The sequence below is a fragment of the Elephantulus edwardii genome, unplaced genomic scaffold (assembly GCF_000299155.1).
Source record: "Elephantulus edwardii isolate Elephantulus edwardi_28Jun2011 unplaced genomic scaffold, EleEdw1.0 scaffold00117, whole genome shotgun sequence".
Classification (NCBI taxonomy): domain Eukaryota; kingdom Metazoa; phylum Chordata; class Mammalia; order Macroscelidea; family Macroscelididae; genus Elephantulus; species Elephantulus edwardii.
Window position 1 is genome coordinate 4,356,710 of NW_006399867.1, and position 20,316 is coordinate 4,377,025.

The following is a 20,316-nucleotide window of genomic DNA, read 5'->3' on the forward strand; positions in this document are numbered from 1 at the left end:
TTGTAAGATCTAAACTTAAATATGGACATCTATCTGTAAAGGAGCAGGTTGTTGCTAGAGAAGTGGGGAGTCCTTACTCCCAGATACTCACATACTTTTTTGCAATCCATGTAGACAAATCGGAATTTCTTGAAACACTGCTTTTTCACCTGGTAGTTATCAAAGAACTTGCTGATGCACATTGCAAAGTTGTAACTAGGAAGGACCATTAGTGAATTAAATATGATGGTTTTGGTGGAGATAGACAGGTCATGTGCTGTGATGAAAAAGAAGATAGAGTGTAAGTTTCAGATGGAAGAAAGCAAGGACTGTGTAACAATCAATGAATGGAATTAAAAGAAAGAATATGTTCAAACCTGTTAATACCAAATAAAGTATACATTTTCTAAAAAAAAAAAAAAAAGAAAAGAAAGCAATGACCCTCCCCAAAGCAGCAAACCTCCTGAGAAGATGCTACCATTCGGAAGCAGAACTATCAATCCAGCAGATGATCCTTGAGAAAACACTAGTACGTGAGCCACTAAATATGTTCACCTGTGATAGCTAGTAGCACAGATTTGTCAGTCAGAGTTTGAGAGAAGACTTTTGGTCGCTGTCTTCCTGTAGTCTGATACAATCAGGAAACCAGTATCAAACATCTCTCACATTTCTTGTCTTAAATGTACTTGTAAACTTCAACTCACTGCTGTCCAGTAGGTTCTGACTTTAAAGTCCATTCCAGGAACAGAGAAGACTTTATGAAGACATGGGAAATAAGCATCTTGGCCAAAAGCAGAGAATACGAGAGGAATGTCTATCTACATTTCATTGACTATGCAAAGGCATTTGACTGTGTGGATCACAACAAACTGTGGCTAACCTTGAGAAGAATGAGAATCTCAGAACACTTGATTGTGCTTTTGTGAAACCCACCAAAGGGCTGACTGGCAGCATCATGATGGATGGTGAAGAGATTGAGATTGGTGACAGCTTCAGTTTGCTTAGTTCCACAGCCAGGAAATTAAAAGATTAATTGCATTGGGAAAGTCTGCTTCCAGAGACCTCTCCAAGGTACTGAGGAGCAATGATGTCAGTCTGGAGACAAAGGAGCTCCTGATACAGGCCACTGTCTTTGTCATTACTTGCTATGCTTCAGAGAGCTGGACAATGACTAGGAGTGATAGAAGGAGAGTTGAGGCCTTTGAGCTTTGGTGTTGAAGAAGAGTATTGAATATATCATGGACTGTTAGAAGAACAAACAAGTTCATCCTGGAGAGGGTGAAGCCAGGCCGCTCTTTGGAGGCAAGGATTCTGAAGCTTTGTCTGACATACTTTGGACATGTTGCAAGGAGAGACCAGTCCTTGGAGAAGGATGTCAGGCTTGGGAGGGTGGAGGGACAGCGCAGGAGAGGAAGAACCTCAATGAGATAGATTGGTTTTGTCACTGGGGAATGGGGTAGGTGTGCCAGAGACAAGAGATTGCCAAGGGATAGAGCAGGGTTTAGGGCTGTTGTACATAGGGTCGCTATGAGTTGCAAGTGACTCGATGGCACATAACAACAACAATACTTGGACCAGGAAGCAGAAGTGAATGAATGGTTCAGGATCAGGAAAGGGGTATGTCAGGGATGCATGCTGTCTCCATACCTTTTCAAACTATATGCAGAACAGATCATTTGGGAGGCTGAACAGTATGAGGAGGAATGTGACATTTGGATGGGAGGAAGACTCATCAACAACCTATATTATGCAGATGACACAATCCTGCTTGCTGAATCTGAGGAAGACCTGAAGTACTTGCTGCAGAAGATCAAGGACTGTAGTATTCTATATGGACTGAAACTCAACGTGAAGAAAACAAAGGTTCTCACCACTAGGCCAACTGGCAACACCATGACAAACAGAGAAGAGATTGAGATTGTTAATGACTTCACCTTGCTTGGCTCCACAAACATTCTTGGCACCAGCAGTCAGGAAATCAAAGACAAATTGCATTGAGAAAGTCTGCTGTCAAAGAGCTCTTTTTAGAGAACTGAAAAGTAATGTCAGTTTGGAGACTATGTTGTGCCCGGCCCAGGCTATGGTCTTCACAGTTCCTTGCTATACATCAGAGAGCTGGACAATGACTAAGGATGATAGAAGAATTGATGCCTTTGAGTTGTGATGCTGGAGAAGAGTGTTGACTATACTGTGGACTGCCAGGAGAACAAACAGGTCAGTCCTAGAGAGAGTGAAACTGAGCTGCTCCCTAGAGGCAAGGATTCTGAAGATACATCTCACATACTTTGGGCATGTGGCCAGGGGGGACCATTCCTTGGAGAAGGACATCATGTAGTGCAGCAGGAAGGCCCAGGATGAGATGGATTGATAGAGTGACTGAAGATGCGGGATCAGGTCTGCTGGAGATGATGAGATTGGCTCAGGATAGGACAGGGTTCAGAGCTGTTGTACGTAGGTCACTATGATTCGCAGGTGACTTATTGGCACATAACAACAAATGGATCTGAATTCAAGGTAAAATACAATAAAAGTGTCTGCAAGGAGGGAGGATGCACTGAATCTCCTATGAGAAATGATCATCAACTCTACTGAGGGGAAGAGGGAATAAGTAAACACTGGGGTAGAAAAGTTCAAAGGTCTAACAGAGGAAAATCTTAGAAAGGAACCACATTTGAGAAAGAATAGGTAACATGAGAAATTCTGAGAACAAGTGACCAATAAAATCTATGGGTTGTATAAAGGAGAGTGACAATAGTTTTAATTGAGCAAGTGATTATCTACATACAACCCTCAGTTTGCCATTTAGCCCAGGGGCTCAAGCTTTCTTGACACAGTACAACATTATGTCTTGGGGATAGATAGAAAAGAATGCAAAATCTAAGTTTGTTACAATGTTTGGCTCTATCAGATTTCTTTACATTTCAAACTCTAGGAATTCATTCAGCTGAAACCAGGCCTGAAAGGTAGGCAGGCAGACTGGTTTAATGATTATTATCTGTACATTTTGTTGTTTCCCTTGGAAAGATTATGTACCTCATTAAGTTAGCAGGGAGTCACAGCCTGGGACTTTTGCATTCTCTACTTTCTTGCCTTTCTCTAAAGTACTGCTAAGACGTTAAAATTCCAGGACCTCTCCTTGCAGGAGGGAAGCTTTCAAAGGAGAGAAAACACTATGCTTACTAATCTCTTAGTCTTTTTCTCTTTAACGAGGATGGTTTAGCTTGATAGTTTAGCTGCTCTCTTTCTCCTTCTCCCTCACCCTTTTCCCATTTCCCTCTTTCAATCTATTTCTCTCTCTGTATAATGAGTAGAGATGATAGAAGGAGAATCGATGCCTTTGAGTTGTGGTGCTGGAGAAGAGTACTGAATATACCATGGACTGTTAGGAGAACAAACTCCAGGTTTGTCCTGGAGAGACTGAGACCTGGCAGCTCCTTGGAGGCAAGGATTCTGAAGCTTCATGTGACATACTTTGGACATATTGCAAGGAGGGCACAGTCATTCATGCCTGGGAGGGTGGAGGGACAGTGCAGGAGAGGAAGACCTTCAATGAGATGGATTTATTCAATGACTGCAGTAATGGGGGTAGAAGTGACAAAGACAGTGAGATTGGCACAGGATAGAGCAGGGTTTAGGGCTGTTGTACATAGGGTCGCTATGAATCCCAGTGGCACATAGCAACAACAACATCTACTTTATAAAGACACAGATTTTGGAAAAAAAAAGTTTTGAAGGGTTCCAGAAAATGAACTGCTTAACAAGTAATATTCTTAACCTTAGGCTGTTTAACCCTCATTTACTTATTGTGTCGCCCTGGTAAAGGAACAAGCATGCGTAACCCTCTTACCATAGTATTGTACAATGTGGTGAATGATGATACTGGTAACAGATGACAAATAGTTAAATACGGTGAGCTTGATGTAGGCAACAGTGCTACTAGAGAACAGGAGGCTCCCAAGATACATGAGAGGGACAACACACCAGCCATATAGCATAAATATCATCATTGTGTCCAGGAAGTGGTAATCCACGACAAATGCATCAATTCCACGGTATTTGAATACTCCCTGAGACACAGAAGGTAGCATTAGAAGCAAGGTGAAGCACTCTGTGCAAGAAATAAAACCAAGCCAGAACAGTTAGGAAATAAGTGTTGCCTTTGTTAGCGCCTAGAGCTTTTCACAGAAATGATTTTATACACTGTTTTAAAAGCCTTAGGCATGGACCTGAAGTGAATTAGCCTTCCCTCTGAAGAAGGCTTTCTAGTGAACAGAATGATTACAATTCCTTTTTCACTCTATGGAAACCAGACCCCAGCCTTCCCACTTACTCTGATTCATGAGTTCCTTTCTGCTCTCTCCCACCCCAATCTGGTTTCTGAGGCTGACCCACTTAACAGAAGGATACAGCCTGTCTTTCTCCTGTGGCTCATAGATTCAAAGTCCAACACATACACAATATACTATGCCACCATGACTTCTTACTATTTAGAACAGTTTCTAAAAAAAAAAATCTCCATAATAAAAGTCTATGTAATGATTAAGCTCAACTCTGATGATACTCCCCTGGAACAAAATTACCTAGAAAGTGTTCTATTTTTTTCCACTTTAAAAAATTGGTTTGCTTACTTTGCCTTTATATATGTGATCACTGAGTTAAGATCTTTGTTGTTTTTTTTTTCAATAAACTAATAAAAATGGAATTTCAATAAATTTTTTTGGAAAATGAAAAAAAATTGGTTTACTTATAAAGTTAGTATACACTTGTTTTACACTATTCCTCATCCATATTGTGTTTTGTACAATTATTCCCATGCATTATGTTTTATAAAATTAATCCCATTGGATCTTGCCCATCATTATGCTATCTTTTCACCCAGATCCTTCCCATTTCCTCCCCACTCTCCTTCCACACACCAAACTGTGCAACCCTGTGGTTTTGTTCCTGTGGTTCCTTATCCTTCTGCTCCCCACCTTGGGTTCACATACATATTCTATTTATCTTTCCATTCTTACAATAATAGTCTTAAGCAGTATTTGTCCTTATGAGACTGAGTTAGTTCACTCAGCATAATGCTCTCCAGTCTCTTCCACATTATGTCGTATTTTTCTAAATCGTTGCTCCTGAGTGCTGCATAGTATTCCATTGTGCAAATGTAGCACAATTTCTCGATCCATTCAGTAGTGGTTGAACATTTGGGCTGTTTCCATTTTCTTAAGATGGTGAAGAACAGTGCTATGGACATTGGTGTACAACTCTCCATATGTGTTTCAGTTTGAATTTCCTTGGGGTATTTTCCTAGGAGTGAATTAATTTGGTCAAACAGAGTTTCTAAGTTCAACTTTTAGAAAGTATTCTATTTCGTGAATGAGTTATTCCTCTCTTTGCTGGCATATATTACCTTCTTTGCAACATTCCTTGCTATAAGACTCTTGATTTCTGAGTGAAATCTGTCTACTAACTTCACCTCCATCTCTGCAATACAGACGTCTTCTATTTCAATTAAAAAATTCACTTGATAATCAGGCAACTGATAATTGAGTTGCTATTTATTCTGACTCTTGACAACCTCACATATGTCAGAACAGAACGGCAGTCCCTAAGGTTTTCAATGGCTGACTTTTCAGAAGTAGATCGTTAAGTCTTTGTTGTGAGGCACTTCTGTGTGAACTTGAAGCTACATCCTTTCACTTTCTGTTGGGAGCTGAGTATGTTAATCATTTCTACTACAAAGGGCCTTTCTGAGCCAGGTTGTTGTTGTTGTTGTTGTTGTTGTTATGTGCCTTCGAGTTGCCTGTGACTCATAGTGACCCTATGTACAACAGCCCTGAACTCTGCTCTATCCTGTGCCAATCTCACCATCTCCAACACACTTACCTCCATTATTACCCCAGTCACCGAATCAATCCATCTCATCAAGGGTCTTCCTCTCCTGCGCTGTCCCTCCACTCTCCCAAGAATGACATTCCTCTCCAAGGACTGGTCCCTCCTTGCAACGTGTCCAAAGTATGTCAGATGAAGCTTCAGAATCCTTGCCTCCAACGAGCAACCCTGCTTCACCCTCTCCAGGATGAACCTGTTTGTTCTCCTAGCAGTCCATAGTATATTTAATACTTTCTCCAATACCACAGCTCAAAGGCATCAATTCTCCCTCTATCATCTCTAGTCATTGTCCAGCTTTCTGATGCATAGCAAGTGGTTGCAAAGACCATGGCATGTATAAGGCACACCTTAGTTTCCAGACTGACATCTTTGCACTTCAGCACTTTAGAGAGGTCTCCAGCTACAGGCTTTCCCATTGCAGTATGTCTTTTAATTTCCTGGCTCCTGGTGTCAAGAGTGTTGACTGTGGATCCAAGAAAACCAAAACTGTAAACAATCTCAATCTCTTCACCATCCATTATGATGCTGCCAATTGGCCCAGTGGTGAGAATCTTTGTTTTCTTGATATTGAGTCTCAATCCATACTGAAAACTGCAGTTTCTGACCTTCCACAGCAAGTGCTTTAGGTCCTCCTCAGTTTCAGCAAGCAGCATTGTGTCTTCTGCATAACGCAGATTGTTGATGATTCTTCCTCCAATCCTGATGCCATATTTCTCCTCAAAGAGCCCACTCTCCTAGATAACCTGTTCTGCATAAAGATTGAAAAGGTATGGAGACAGGATACAGCCCTGGTGTACACCCTTCCCAATTTTGAACCATGCAGTGTTTCCTTGCTCTGTTCTGATGACTGCCTCCTGGTCCAAGTATAGGTTTTGCATCAGCACGATCTAGTGTTCTGGGATTCTCATTCTTCTCAGAGTTAGCCACAGTTTGTTATGATCAATGAAACAACATATGAGCAAGAGCCTATGGTGATAAAGGAACAAGTCCAGACTGCTTTGAAAGAATTGGCTAAGAATCAGGCCCCAGGCATTGGTGGTATACCAATGGACATATTTCAACCAACAGATGCTGCCCTAGATGTGCTTACAAAGTTGGAGAACAACCACTTGGCCAACTGACTGGAAGAGATTTATATTTGTTCCCATTCCAAAGAAAGGTGATCCCACAGAGTGTGGAAATTATCAAAAAGTATCATTAATATCTCATTCAAGCAAGATTTTGCTGAAGATTATCCCAAAATGACTGGGACAGCACATCAACAGAGAAATACCAGAAGTGCAGGCTGTGGTACTAAGGATATTGTAGCTAATGTTAGATGGATCTTGGCTGAAAGCAAGGAGTACCAGAAGAATGTCTGAGTCAGGTGGAAAAGCATATATTTAGAATGTGCTAAATTAGGAAGAAGAGAACTGCTAGAACTATTAACAAAAATTATTTTCTAAAATATCTATTATTACTAGATGGAAATCACAGTATATTCAGAGAGAGCAGAACTTCTATTTTTGGAGCAATGTATATTATTTAATAGGAAAACTAATACATGGATGTCATGGTTAAACTAAGAATAGCCTCTATTAGACCCTGAAGAGATTCTTGAAAGTAGTTTGTAGTCAAGAAGCAGTGTTTTAAGAAAATGTATACAGATTATTTGGGATGCTAGCCTTTACGAAGAAGAATGTGGCATCAGGATTGGAGAAAGACTCATCAACATCGTGTGTTATGTAGATGATAGAACTTCGATCAGCTGACTTTCTGCAGCAGATGCATCAAATTCTCCTCAGTTTCAGTGAGCAAGGTTGTGTAATTAACTACTAATTCCTTAATCAAACTATATCATGTTGTTGGTGAGTACTGTCGAGTCAAAACTGACTCATAGATGGCCCTCTAGTGGGTTTTCAAAGGGAGTAAATCACGAGGGGTGGAATGCTGATCCTTCTGTGTTGCAGTCTTCAATACAGATTGAAGCTCAACATCAAGAAAACAAAAGATTCTCATCACTGGGCTGATTGGCAGCATCATGATAGATGGAAAAGAGATTGAGATGGTGAATAATTTCAGTTTGCTTGGTTCCACAGTCAATACTCAATACCAGCAGTGAGGAAATCAAAAGATGAACTGCACTGGAAAAGTCTGCTGCCGGGGCCTCTCCAGAGTACTAAAGAGCAATAATGTCAGATTAGAGCCTAAGGTGCGCCTGATTCAGGCCATGGTCTTAACAATTATTTGCTACTTTCGGGCCAGGGCATATTGAGTAAGCATATGAAAAAAGACAAGAAAAACTTTTTTCTCTCTTGTTGAAGAAATATGAGGAAGAACATTTCCATACTGATCTTTTAATAATATATTATCTGTATAATCTGCCAAAGTAGTTTCACATTCTTGACAAGTTTTAAGATACAGATAGTCAAACAGGAATTTCATGTGAGGCTGTGAGGAAAAGGAGCTTGCCGGGAACTTCTGGTACCACTCACCAGCAGTAAGCAGCAGGGAATGGAGAAGCAGATAAGATCCCACAACAAAGCAGAGAGCCAGTAAGTTAGGATGGAGACTCCACTCACAAATTGGATGTACTTTGCCTTGGTAATTTTCTCTGTCACTGTCTGCAGACAAAAGCTACTGATTATAACAGCCATGCCAAAAGACATGCAAAATGCTACCTGGATTCCATTTGTAGGCCTACAGAAGATTGAATAAAAGTAGTAAAGAAAAAAAAAGCTAGTATCAGTAGTTCGTTTCAAATGTCTATGGTCAGATATCAAGGGAATGTAATAAATTTCAATTGGAGCAAGAGGAAAATCATACATACGTCAAATCAGTACCATAAAGAGAGAGGGGTAGAGGCTTGTTGGTGATTGTAATGGAAGCTTTGGGGCCAGAAAGTGACATGAAAAGAATGTTGTCTAACACCGTCAGGGAAGTTGCAGGTGAATGATATGCCTCATTATTGAATAAAATAGTCAAAATGGTTTTGTCTTGCTCAACCTTAATGGAAAGTGCAATGATGCAGAAGTTCTGGCACTCTTTATTTTGCAATATGTAACTTGTAACATTACCTAGAATAAAGAAAGAAATTGGGTTAGTGAGTCAACATGTATCACTTGATATGTGTATTGAAAAGGAAGAAACTGTTTCTTTGTTCCCTTTCCAACTTCTCCCAATGGTTATTTCAAATTTCCTCTTATTCTTCGAGAATGCTACCCTATCATCAATTGCTTCAAGACTCTCATCATGTAGTTTAGCAACAACAACAGACAATGGTTAAGTCAATAACAATTTCTTGCTCGTTTCCTATCAAAACAAACACGACCTGTTCTTTTACAAAACAGTGTCACTATTTTAGGTAATGTGCTTTTCCATACTAGGGTTTTTAGGATTAGTGTTGATTTCTGCAAAATGTTTACTGGAATATGGATAGATTAGTATAGGGAGAATGAACACCTTAATGATATCGATCTTGCAACTCATGGCATTGGGTTGCTTCTCTTGGTATTTCTCAGATTCAGTGCTGTTGGCTGATATGTCTCACAGCAACCATACAAGGTAGAGCAGAACTATGTGGCTTCTAAGGCTCTAATTCTTAGACTGTCACATCTTCCTCCCTTTCCAACTTCTGGAAATGGAGTGGTTAGTGAGATTAAACTTCCAACATTTGGTGGTGGTTGTTAGGTTTGTCTGAGTCACAGTGACCTCGTGAGCAACGATTGAAACTTCGCCCAATCCTGCACCATCCTCACAATTTCTGTCACGCTCAAGCCCTTATTTGCAGTCATGGTGTAAATCTACCTCATTAAAGATCTTTCTTTCTTTTGTTGACTCTTAACTAAGCACGATTTCTTTTTTTTTCCCAAGGACAGGCCCCTCCTGGCAATATACATCCCCAAAGTATGTGAGATATCTTCCAAAACAGATTGATGTGCCCTTTTGATAGACCATGGTGTATATTCAATACTCTCTGAAACATCAAAATTCAAAAGCATCAATTATTCTTCAGTCTTGGGGATTTATTATCCAGCTCTCACAAATCCAAGACTTGTGTTGGAATACTGAAAGATTCTATGGGCAAAATGGTTACCCTTTAGTTAGCAGTTTTAATTTCTTCATTTATGAAGAAAATATTTCCTTGATTCAAGACTCTTGGGTGACAGTACTTTTCTTTCAGTACTTCGTATGCATTAGTATCTTAATGTCTCAGGTATTCATGATTTCTGATAGAAAGCTAGTTGTTCATCTTATTGAGTACACTTGGACTATCTTCAGTCATTTTTCTCTTGCTGCTTTTAAGATTTTATCTTTGACTTTTGTTTCATTATAGCATGTTTAGGTGTGGCTATCTGTGTTTTTCTTGCTTGGAGTTCATCAAACTTTTGGATATGTAAATAAATGTTTCACCAACTTTGAGAATTTTTCAGCCATTATTTCTCTAAATATTTTTCTGCCCCTATCTCTCCTCTCCTGTTGTTGATGTTAGGTGCTGTCGAGTCAAGCACGACTCTGGCAATTCTATGAACAACAGAGCTGAACCTTGTCCTATCCTGTGCCACACTTGAGCCTGCTGCTGAAGTCACTGTGTCAGTTCACTCGGTTAAGGGTATTCCTCTCCTTTGCCGTTCCTCCACATTTCCAAGCATGCTGTCATACTCTAGGGAATACCGTCTCATAGTAACATGCCCAAAGTATGCAAGTTGAAGCTGTGCTACCCGTGCCTCCAAGGATAGCTCTGGTTGCACCTTTTCCAAGACTTATCTGTTTATTCATTTCATAATCCATGGGATAGACAGTACTCTTCTCCAACACCATAGTTCAAACGCATCAATTTTTCTTCTGGCATCCTTATCCATTGTCTAGCTCTCAGGTGTATAACAAGTGACTGAAAAACCATGGTCTGAGTCAGACACACCTTAGTCTCTAAATGGGCATCATTGCTCCTCAATAATTTGGAAAGGCCCCTGACTATAGACTTACCCAGTTCAAATGTCTCCTGCTATCCTTCATGATTGTTGTCATGAAGGGTATTGATTGTAGATCCAAGTAAGATGAAGTTGTTGACAGTTTCCATCTTTTTTCCATCTATCATGATGTTGCCTATTGGACCAATGGAGAGAATTTTTGTTTTCTTGATTGTTGAGATACAACCCATATTGAAGGCTGTAGTCTTTGATCTTCTACAGCAAGTGCATCAAGTCTTCTTTACTTTCAGCAAGCAAGGTTGTGTCATTTGCCTACCACAGGTTATTGATGAATCGTCCTCTGACCTTGATGCCACATCATCTTTATAGAATCCAGCTTTTTAATTTGCTCAGCATACAGATTGAATAGGTATGGAGAAAGGATACAAACCTGATGCATACTTTTCTTAATTTTAAACCTGTAGCGTTCCCTTGCTCTGTTCGCACAATAGCCTCTTTGGTCTAGACATAAATTTCACATGAGCACAATTAAGCATTCTGGGATTCTTTTCAATGTTAGCCATGATTTCTTATGATTCACATAATTAAATGACTGTGCATAGTCAATGAAGCACAGATCCATCTTGAAATACAATGTGGTGAGTGACAGGTTAATACCCATACACATACAAGCAAGTCCAATGAATACACTATCATTCAAATATATGCACTGACAACTACAGCCAAAGAGAAGGAAACAGATGATTTCTACCAACTTTTTCAGCCAGAAATTGATCAAGCATGCAATCAAGATGCAGTAATAATGGATGACTGGAATGCAAAAGTCAGGAACAGGGAAGAAGGATCAGTAGTTGGAAAACATGGACTTGGTGACAGAAATGAAGCTGGAGATAAAATGATAGACTTCTGCACATTCAATGATTTATTCATTGCAAATACCTTTTATAAGAAACACACGCAGGCTATACACATAGATTTTATCTGATGGTACACACAGGAATCAGACTGATTCTGTGGAAAAAATGCTGGAGAAGCTCAATATCAGCTGTGAAAACTAGACCAGGTGCTGTTTGTGGAACAGACCACCAACTACTTATAGGCAAGTTCAAGCTGAAGTTGAAGAAAATGAAATCAAATCCACAGGAACCAAAATTTGACCTTAAGTCTATCCCATTCGAATTTCAAACCGTCTCAGGAACAGGTTTGAGGCCTTGAACACCAATGAACGAAGATCAAATGAGTTATGGGAGGATAACAAGAATATCATCCATGAAGAATGCAAAAGATCATTACAAAGACAGAGGAAGAAGAAAAGACCAGGATGGATGTCAGATGAGACTCTGAATATTGCACTAGAGCACAGAGGAGCCAAAGCAAAGGGAAGAAATCAAGAAATGAAGGAGCTGAACAGATGATTTCAAAGGGCAGCTTGAGAAGACAAAGCAAAGTATGACAATGAAATGTGCAAAGAGCTGGACTAAGAAAATCAAAAGGGCTGAATTCACTCAGCATTTCTTAAGCTGAAGGAATTGAAAAAACAAATTCAAGCCTCGAGTTGCAATACGTAAGGATGCTTTGGGCAGAATATTAAATAATCCAATAAGTATTAAAATAAGATGGAAAAAGTATACAGAGTTACTGTACCAGAAGGAATTGACTGACGCAGAAGAATTTCATGAAACAGTGTATGAGCAAGAGCCTGTGGTGATGAATGAAGGAAGAGGTTCAAGCTGCTCTGAAAGAACTGGCAAAAAACAAGGCTCCAAGAATTGATGGCATACAAATTGACATATTTCAATAAATACATGCTGCCACTGATGGACTCACTAAGTTGTGCCAAGAAATCTGGAGGACAGCCACCTGGCCAACAGACTGGAAGAGATCTGCGTTTGTTCCCATTCCAAAAAAAGGTGACCTGACATATTGCAAAAATTATTGAGCAATATCCTTAATATCACATGCAAGCAAGATACTGCTGAAAATTATTAAAAAATGACTGGAGCAAGCACATCAACAGAGAACTGCCAGATGTGCAGGCTGCGTTTAAAAGAGGCTGTGGCACTAGGGATATTATAGCGAATGTTAGATGGATCTTGGCTGAAAGCAGAGAGTACCAGAGAATGTCTATCAATGTTTCATTGACTATGCAAAGGCGTTTGACTGTGTGGATCACAACAAACTGTGACTGACTCTGAGAAGAATGGGAATCCCAGAAGACTTGATTGTATTTACGTGAAACCTATACTTGGGCCAGGAGACAGTCGTCAGAACAGAGCAGGGAGACAATGCATGTTTCAAAATGAGAAAGGGTGTATACCAGTGATATATTCTGTCTCCATACCTTTTCAATCTCTATGTGGAACAGATCTTCTGGGAGGCTAGGCCATATGAGGAGGAATGTAGCATCAGGATTTGAGAAAGATTCATCAACAACCTGCATCATGTGGATGGACACAACCCTGTTTGCTGAAACTGAGGAGGACCTGAAGCGCTTGTTGAAGAAGATCAAGAACTGCAGTCTTCAATATGGATTGAAGCTCAACATCAAGAAGACAAAGATTCTCACCACAGGACCAATTGGCAGCATCAGGATGGATGGTGAAGAGATTGAGATTGTTAACACCTTTAGTTTGCTTGGCTTTACAGTCAACACTCTTGGTACCACAGCCAGGAAATCAAAAGATGAATTGCATTGAGAAAGTCAGCTGTCAGGGACCTCTTCAGAGTACTGAAGAGCAATGACATCAGTCTGGATACTAAAGTGTGCCTGATCGAGGCCATAGTCTTCACAATTGCTTGCAATGCATCAGAGAGGTGGACAATGACGAGGGATGATAGAGAGAGAATTGATACCATTGAGCAACGATGGAGGAGAGACTGAATACATGGATTGCCAGAAGAACAAACAGATTTGTCCAATAGAGGGTGAAGCCAGGCAGCTCCTTAGATGCAAGGATTCTGAGGCTTTGTCTGACATACTTTGAACATGTTGCAAGAAGAGACCGGTTTTCGGAGAGGGACATCATGCTTGGAAGGGTGGGGGGATGGAGAAAGAGTGACCATTGATGAGATGGACTGATACAGTGACTGGGGTAATGAGGATAGGTGTGTCAGAGACAGTAAAGTTGGCACAGCATAGAGCAGGTTTCAGGGCTGTTGTACATAGGGTCACTATGAGTCTCAAGCAGCTCGATGGCACATAACAACAACATTCTTTACTTTCAGCCAGGATCCATCTGATATCAGCATTGATATCCCTAGTGCCACGGCCTTTTCTAAACCCAGCTTATACTTCTGGCAGTTCCTTGTTTTTTGCACAATTTTAACCATTTAAAAATGACCTTCAGCATTCTTTTATTTGCATGTGATAGTAATGGTATTGTTTGATAATTTCCACATTCTGTTGGATCACTTTTCTTGGGAATGAGAACAAATATGGATCTCTTCCAGTCAGTCAACCAGGTAGCTGTCTTCCAAATTTCCTGGCGTAGACTGGTAAGCACATCCATGGCTGCATCTAATACTTGAAACATGTCAACGATATCCTATTAATTCCTCAGGTTGTATTTTTTACCAATCCCTCCGTGCAGCTTGACCTTCTTCCTTTACTACCATTGGCTTTTAGTCATACTTGGTCATATGAACTATTTCAGTGTTGGCCAATTCTTTTTTAGTATAGCAATTCTGTGTATTCTTGCCATCTTCTTTTTTTTCCCCCCATTTTAAACAAGAAGTTTATTTAAACAACAAGACGCTTGACTTGAAGGGAAAACTATCTAGGATTCATTTCTTTTAGAGTAATTTACCCCTACTTAAAGACAGATTGCCCTACATGTAAAAGCTACGTACAAAAAAGTTATAAAATCGTCCTTGGTTTTACAATGATAAATGAAAAACATTAAAATTCTCCAATCAAATCTTGCCATCTTCTTATGATGCTGCCTGGATTATTCAAGATTTTCCTCTCTCAGTACTACAACTCGAGGCTTGAATTTGTTTTTCAGTTCTTTCAGCTTGACATAACCTCTAGTTATTATAATAACTTAATAACTTTCTGGTTCTAGACTTTCCATTTGCGATGCTATTATCATTTCTATGTTTTCATTGATTTTTTTTTACATTTGGTAAGTGATAATTGCCATGGTTTGATATTTTAATAATATTATTTTAGTCATTTGGAGATTTGGTGGTGTAGTCTTTAGGGAACTGGGCTAACCAAAACAAAGGTCATGCCTCTGGTAGTGTGCTTCTGTAAGGATCACAGCCCTGAAAACAGCACAAGGCAGATCTACTCTGGCCTGTACGGTTGCTATGAGTTGAAATGAACTTGACCACAACACGTTTGTTTCTGTTTGTTTTTTGGATGATACAGGTGACTAATACAAAAAGAAGTTAAATACTGTAGGTTTATTCCATTGTCTGTTAATAATACAAATTGAAAAAAACAAAAAACAAACAAACAAACAAACAAACAAACAAACAAAAACAAAAAAAACCAAATTGTTCTCCACACAAGATCTTACTTTTCTCAAACACAGATCTTACCTTTCACTTCCCGAAGTTCTTGATTCTTAGATTTTAGAAAAATCTCAAGGTTCTTTATGATATTCAGAGCCAGGTAAGAATTCCCTGAAATTGAGTAAGGCACAATGGTTCGACCATATTGACCCAAATTCATTTCTCTGGGATACATATTCTTTTCTCTTAAGTCCACAGCTTTTAAGAGATAGTTTGTGACAAACACAGTTACCGATATTTGTAGCAATATTAACTTCCAGTTGCGCCAACTAAATAGTGCCCTCTTTATGAGCAAGGAACGAAACTGCTGACAATAAAGTGGGAACTAAAATGAGCAGAGAAATATAGTATTAAAAGAGTGAGTGAATCAAGTTGGAGATTCATATTAAAACTTATTAAGACAAATGCATCAAAATTTTATAGAAAAGATATACACATAAAATATTAATGAACTCCCACGACAAATGTAAACAAAAATATTAGATAAATGTTTTATTTGTGCAAGAGATTAGACCAAAGGACAAGGTCTGACTTTGGACCTAAAAAGTAGGCATGAAGGGAACTCTGGTGGCCTAGTGGCAAGAAGCTGTGCTACAATCTCGAAGGCATGTAGTTCGAATCCACCAGATGCTCTAGGAGAAGCAGCAGCAATCTCCTCCTCTGTCAGTTGGATCCAATTCGACGGCACACATTAAGTTAAGAAGAAAAAAAAATTTAAAAAATTTGGCATGAGATGACATCTCTATGTAACTTTGATATGCATTTCTCAAATGATTAATGACATTGACTATCTATTCATGTATTTATGGGCCATTTGTAATTTTATCTTTGATAAAATATCTATTCAAGTGTTTTGCCCATTCTTTTGACTTGGCTGTTTGTTGTTTTAGATATATAGTACCCCAAATTATATTCCCCAATAATACAGATTGTCTCTTCACTTTGCTGAAGTCTTTGATAAAGACTTCAAACTTTGATAAAGACTTCAAACTTTCCTAGCATGATGTGTTTTCCAAGGACTGATCTCTCCTGACAACATGCTCATACTATGGAAGACAAAGTTTCACTATGCCTCTAAGGATAGCTCTAGTTGCATTTTCTCCAATACGGACTTTTTGTTCTTTCGGCAGTCCATTGCATATTCAATACTCTTCTTCAACACCACAATTCGAAGGTATTGGTTTTTCTTCTGTCATCCTTGTTCATTGTTCATCTTTCAGATGCAAATGAAGCAACTGAAAAAACCATAGCTTGGATCAGGTATACCTTAAGTCTTCTAACTGACACTTTTCCCCTTTCTTGTAGATAGCATGTATTTAGGGACACACACATGCACAGAGACACACAAACACACACACAGACACATATCCCTGAGCTTCCTGCAGGTTTTCAGAGGCAGTAAATGACCCAGGAGGAGATTGCCCATCCCCTACATAACAGCTGGTGATTCAAACCACATGTGTTTGGGTTGACAGCACAATTCCGCCAGAGCTCTTGTGTGTGTGTGTGTCTTACTTATACTTTCTTTATCTCTGAGAAGAGACTACCAACCTTTGTGTTTCATTGGAAGTATGGAGGGACAGCACAGGAGAGGAACACCCTGGATGAGATGATGTTTTGACACAGTAACTGGGGTAATAGAAGCAAGTGTGTTAGGGTCATTGAGACTAATTCAGGAAAGGGCAGGGTTCAGATCTGTTGTGCATAGGATTGCTATGAGTCACAGAAAAGTCGATAGCACACAACACAATACCAATAAACCTGGAAGACAGCTGCCTGGCCAACCCACTGGAAGAGATCCATGTTTGTGACAATTACATCTCCTCAACACAAAGAAGAAAAATATCTTTTCAACTGGACCAATAAGCAACCATCATGATAAATGGAGAAAACATGGATGTTTTAAGGATTTCATTTTGCTTGGATCCACATTGGAAGCAGCAGGCAAGAAACCATGTATTGAAATGGGAAAATCTGTCACCAAAGTCCTTTTAAAGTACAAAATGACATGCATATCACTTTAAAGTTCAAGATGTACTTGACTCAAGCCATGGTATTTTCAATCACCTCTCATGTATGTGACAGTGGAATAATGAACAAAAAAGACTTAAGAGGAGGTTACACCTTTGAATTGTTTTGTTAATGAAAAATAATGACAAATCTGTCTTGAAAGAATTGTTGTCAGGATGCTCTTTAGAAGCTAGGATGGCAAGACTCAGGTTTCACCTACTCTGGGAGTGTTTTTCCAAGGGCCCCGTCCCTTGAGAAAGAACTCATGTTTGGCAAAACAATGAAAGAGAGGAAATCTTTCAATATGAGGGACTGATACAGTGCACAGCAGAGTTGTGAAGCTGGCACAGGGTTGGACCTGGTTTCACTCTGCTCTACACATGATGGTTAGGAGGTGGAGCGTGCTCAATGACACCTAACAACAATTGTTTTCAAGATCTTCATAAGAAAGTAAACTCTTCAGACTTGATGAACGTCTTCTATATAGGAAGGGTCTGACCCTTTGGCTGATATTTCAAGTGTGTCAGCATACATACTGAGGTTTTGAGTAAGAAATAGCCCTAAATCTGACAAATCACTATCTTCTGAATACAGTAGTCCTAACTATTAAGTGATGTCATAGAATAGAACAAAAAAATTGATTAGAATGAGAACTTTTCCAAGTGATCCTGAGAAATAACAATATTGAGAGTTATAGTTATGATTTGTTTTTTATCTAGACTCTTATTTCTTCTACATCAGACTGTTCCATACCTAACTGGGTCCTCTATCATTAACCTCCAAACTTTATTTTAGAAAGTATTGCTCTTACACCTAAACCAAGCATATCAAGTTTACATTCTTAGTGAATATGCTCACCCCAGTATTAAACTGAATGGCAGCAAATTTATTCCAGGTGGCTGGAGTAGATTCATAATTTCTGGGTACATCCATTGTCTTTTTCTCGATTTTGCTTAACCTCTCACCATTTAATGAAGGGGACTGGATATCCTGAGTCTGGGGATCTGCCAGTTTATTGACCCTACAGACAGACACATACACATACAAAAACAAAAAAAGGGAAAAAAAGCATTTAATTTTATTCATAGTTTAAATCTATTTGGGAAATGTTAAAAAAATATCTAACTTGGAAGACTCTTTTGCCTTTGTCATTGATAAGCAGAAATAATAACATGGAGTAAACATAGTAACACTGTTTGAATAGTGTTATTGGTTACCAATAACTACATAAAGGATTGTGGCCAACCCATAGCAAAGTTTCTATGAGTGTGGCACAGTATGAAAAAACCACCAAAACAATTATAACGTACATGAGGATGGTACAAGATAGGACAGGGTTCAGATCTGTTGTTTATAGGGTCATTATGGTTCATACTTGACTTGATGGCACCTTGTTACAACATAGGGAGGTCTGGTGGCCTAATGGCAAGAAGCTGCACTGCAATACTGAAGGCACATGGTTCAAGAAGGATGGGCAATCTCCTCTCCTGCAATTAACTGCTTCTGAAAACCCACCTGTGGGTCAGCTATGAGTTGGTTCCAACTCTATGACACACAACAAAAACAACAACATGCATTAAATAAGTGGAAGCGATTAAAGTTACCCCCTTATATTTTAATTCAAAATACATCTCCATGAGTAACTAAAATGTTCCTTAATTTATAAAATGATGGGGACAGGCTTGTAGGCATGTTGATTCTAGGCACTTCGCTTCTACGCCAAGTATCCAGTCAATTAACTAGGTACTTACCTTAAAAATTTCTTAGTGTGTCCTGGATGGTCTCTTGCCTGTAGCACCACTGCCTGGTGCTGCCCCCCTCCCCCCAACCCCACCTTGACTGGAGGCCCCCTGGCCCTGCTGCCTGGACCCCTTGAGCCTGCCATCTAAAGGACCTTACCCAGATGCCTGGATGTTCCCATTCACCATCTGGAAGCCTGGCATCGGCCTTCACCTGTAAGTCCCAGTCCAGCTGCCTGGATGTTCCACTTGTAGCCTGGAAGTCCTGGCCCTGCTGTTTGGGATTCCTGTCCCTGCTACCTGGAAGTCCCGCCCCTGCCGCCTGGAAGACATGACCCCACCATGTGGATGACTTGGCTCCACAGCCTGGATGCCCCAAGCCATAACACCTGGATGCCTCAGCCCCAATGCCTGGATGCCCCAGCCCCAACACCTGGATACCCCAGCCCCAATGCCTGGACGCCCAAGCCCCAATGCCTGAAGGATGAGCCACTGCCACCGCTTTGAACTGTGCCAGAGACATCAGTGTCACAGGTGAACCCATTTCATTTCCTCTTCTCTCCCAAAACATGAGCTGCCTTTATCCCAGAGCACCATGGAATGGCCTAGCTGCAGCAATTGTCTGAAAGAGGAGGCTGCTAATTCACAGGTCTTATCTCTCCTGAACTGAAGCAAGTCCTCCTTTGAGTCCAAAGTTCAGAGAGAAACTCAGGCAAGGTAGTTGTTCCACCCTCTTCTAGAGCAATGACATCAGACCAAGAGCCTGCTATCACCCCAGGTGTGAAAAACACTACCACAGCAATGTCACATAGGAAGCAGGCTACCTCACACCCTACACAAGCCCAAAGCAATATGTCATTTCCCCCAAATGACACACTATCAATAGATTTCCTGAAGCAAAAAAGTCTGATGCAACTTTCTGACACAGAATTTAAAAGAACAATGATTGACTATTTTCAGTGGGTGAAAGACAAACTTGAAGACTTAAAGGACACTGCAAGCAAAAACTAAGAGGAACTTAAAAAAACAATCCAAAACAATACAGATAAAACATACATGGCACGAGAAGCTCTGGAAAAATAAGAAATCACAATCCAAAATATGAGGACCAATGTTTCAGATGCTGTAAATATGCTGGAGGGACATATGAACAGAGTTGAAGAGATGGAACACAGAATCAGTGAAATAGGGGTTGGGGAGAGACTGAGTAAGATGGGTTCAATAATGTATACTGCACTGAAACAGAGGAGGGAGAGAACCGTCTAAAAGAGAGATGT

At 39.9% G+C, this 20,316-nt stretch overlaps 1 protein-coding gene across 1 annotated transcript in view; it reads right to left on the reverse strand.

Moving 5' to 3' along the window:
- LOC102858785 (ATP-binding cassette sub-family A member 3-like) overlaps positions 1-20,316 on the reverse strand; it is a 176,786-nt gene that overhangs the window by 51,090 nt on the left and 105,380 nt on the right. Inside the window, exons 17-22 of the mRNA XM_006892700.1 lie at positions 18,159-18,321; positions 15,318-15,615; positions 8,672-8,918; positions 8,333-8,541; positions 3,827-4,042; positions 92-256 (exon numbers count right to left, since the gene is read on the reverse strand). Coding sequence (XP_006892762.1) covers positions 92-256; positions 3,827-4,042; positions 8,333-8,541; positions 8,672-8,918; positions 15,318-15,615; positions 18,159-18,321 — 1,298 coding nt within the window. The remainder of the gene's footprint in view (positions 1-91; positions 257-3,826; positions 4,043-8,332; positions 8,542-8,671; positions 8,919-15,317; positions 15,616-18,158; positions 18,322-20,316) is intronic.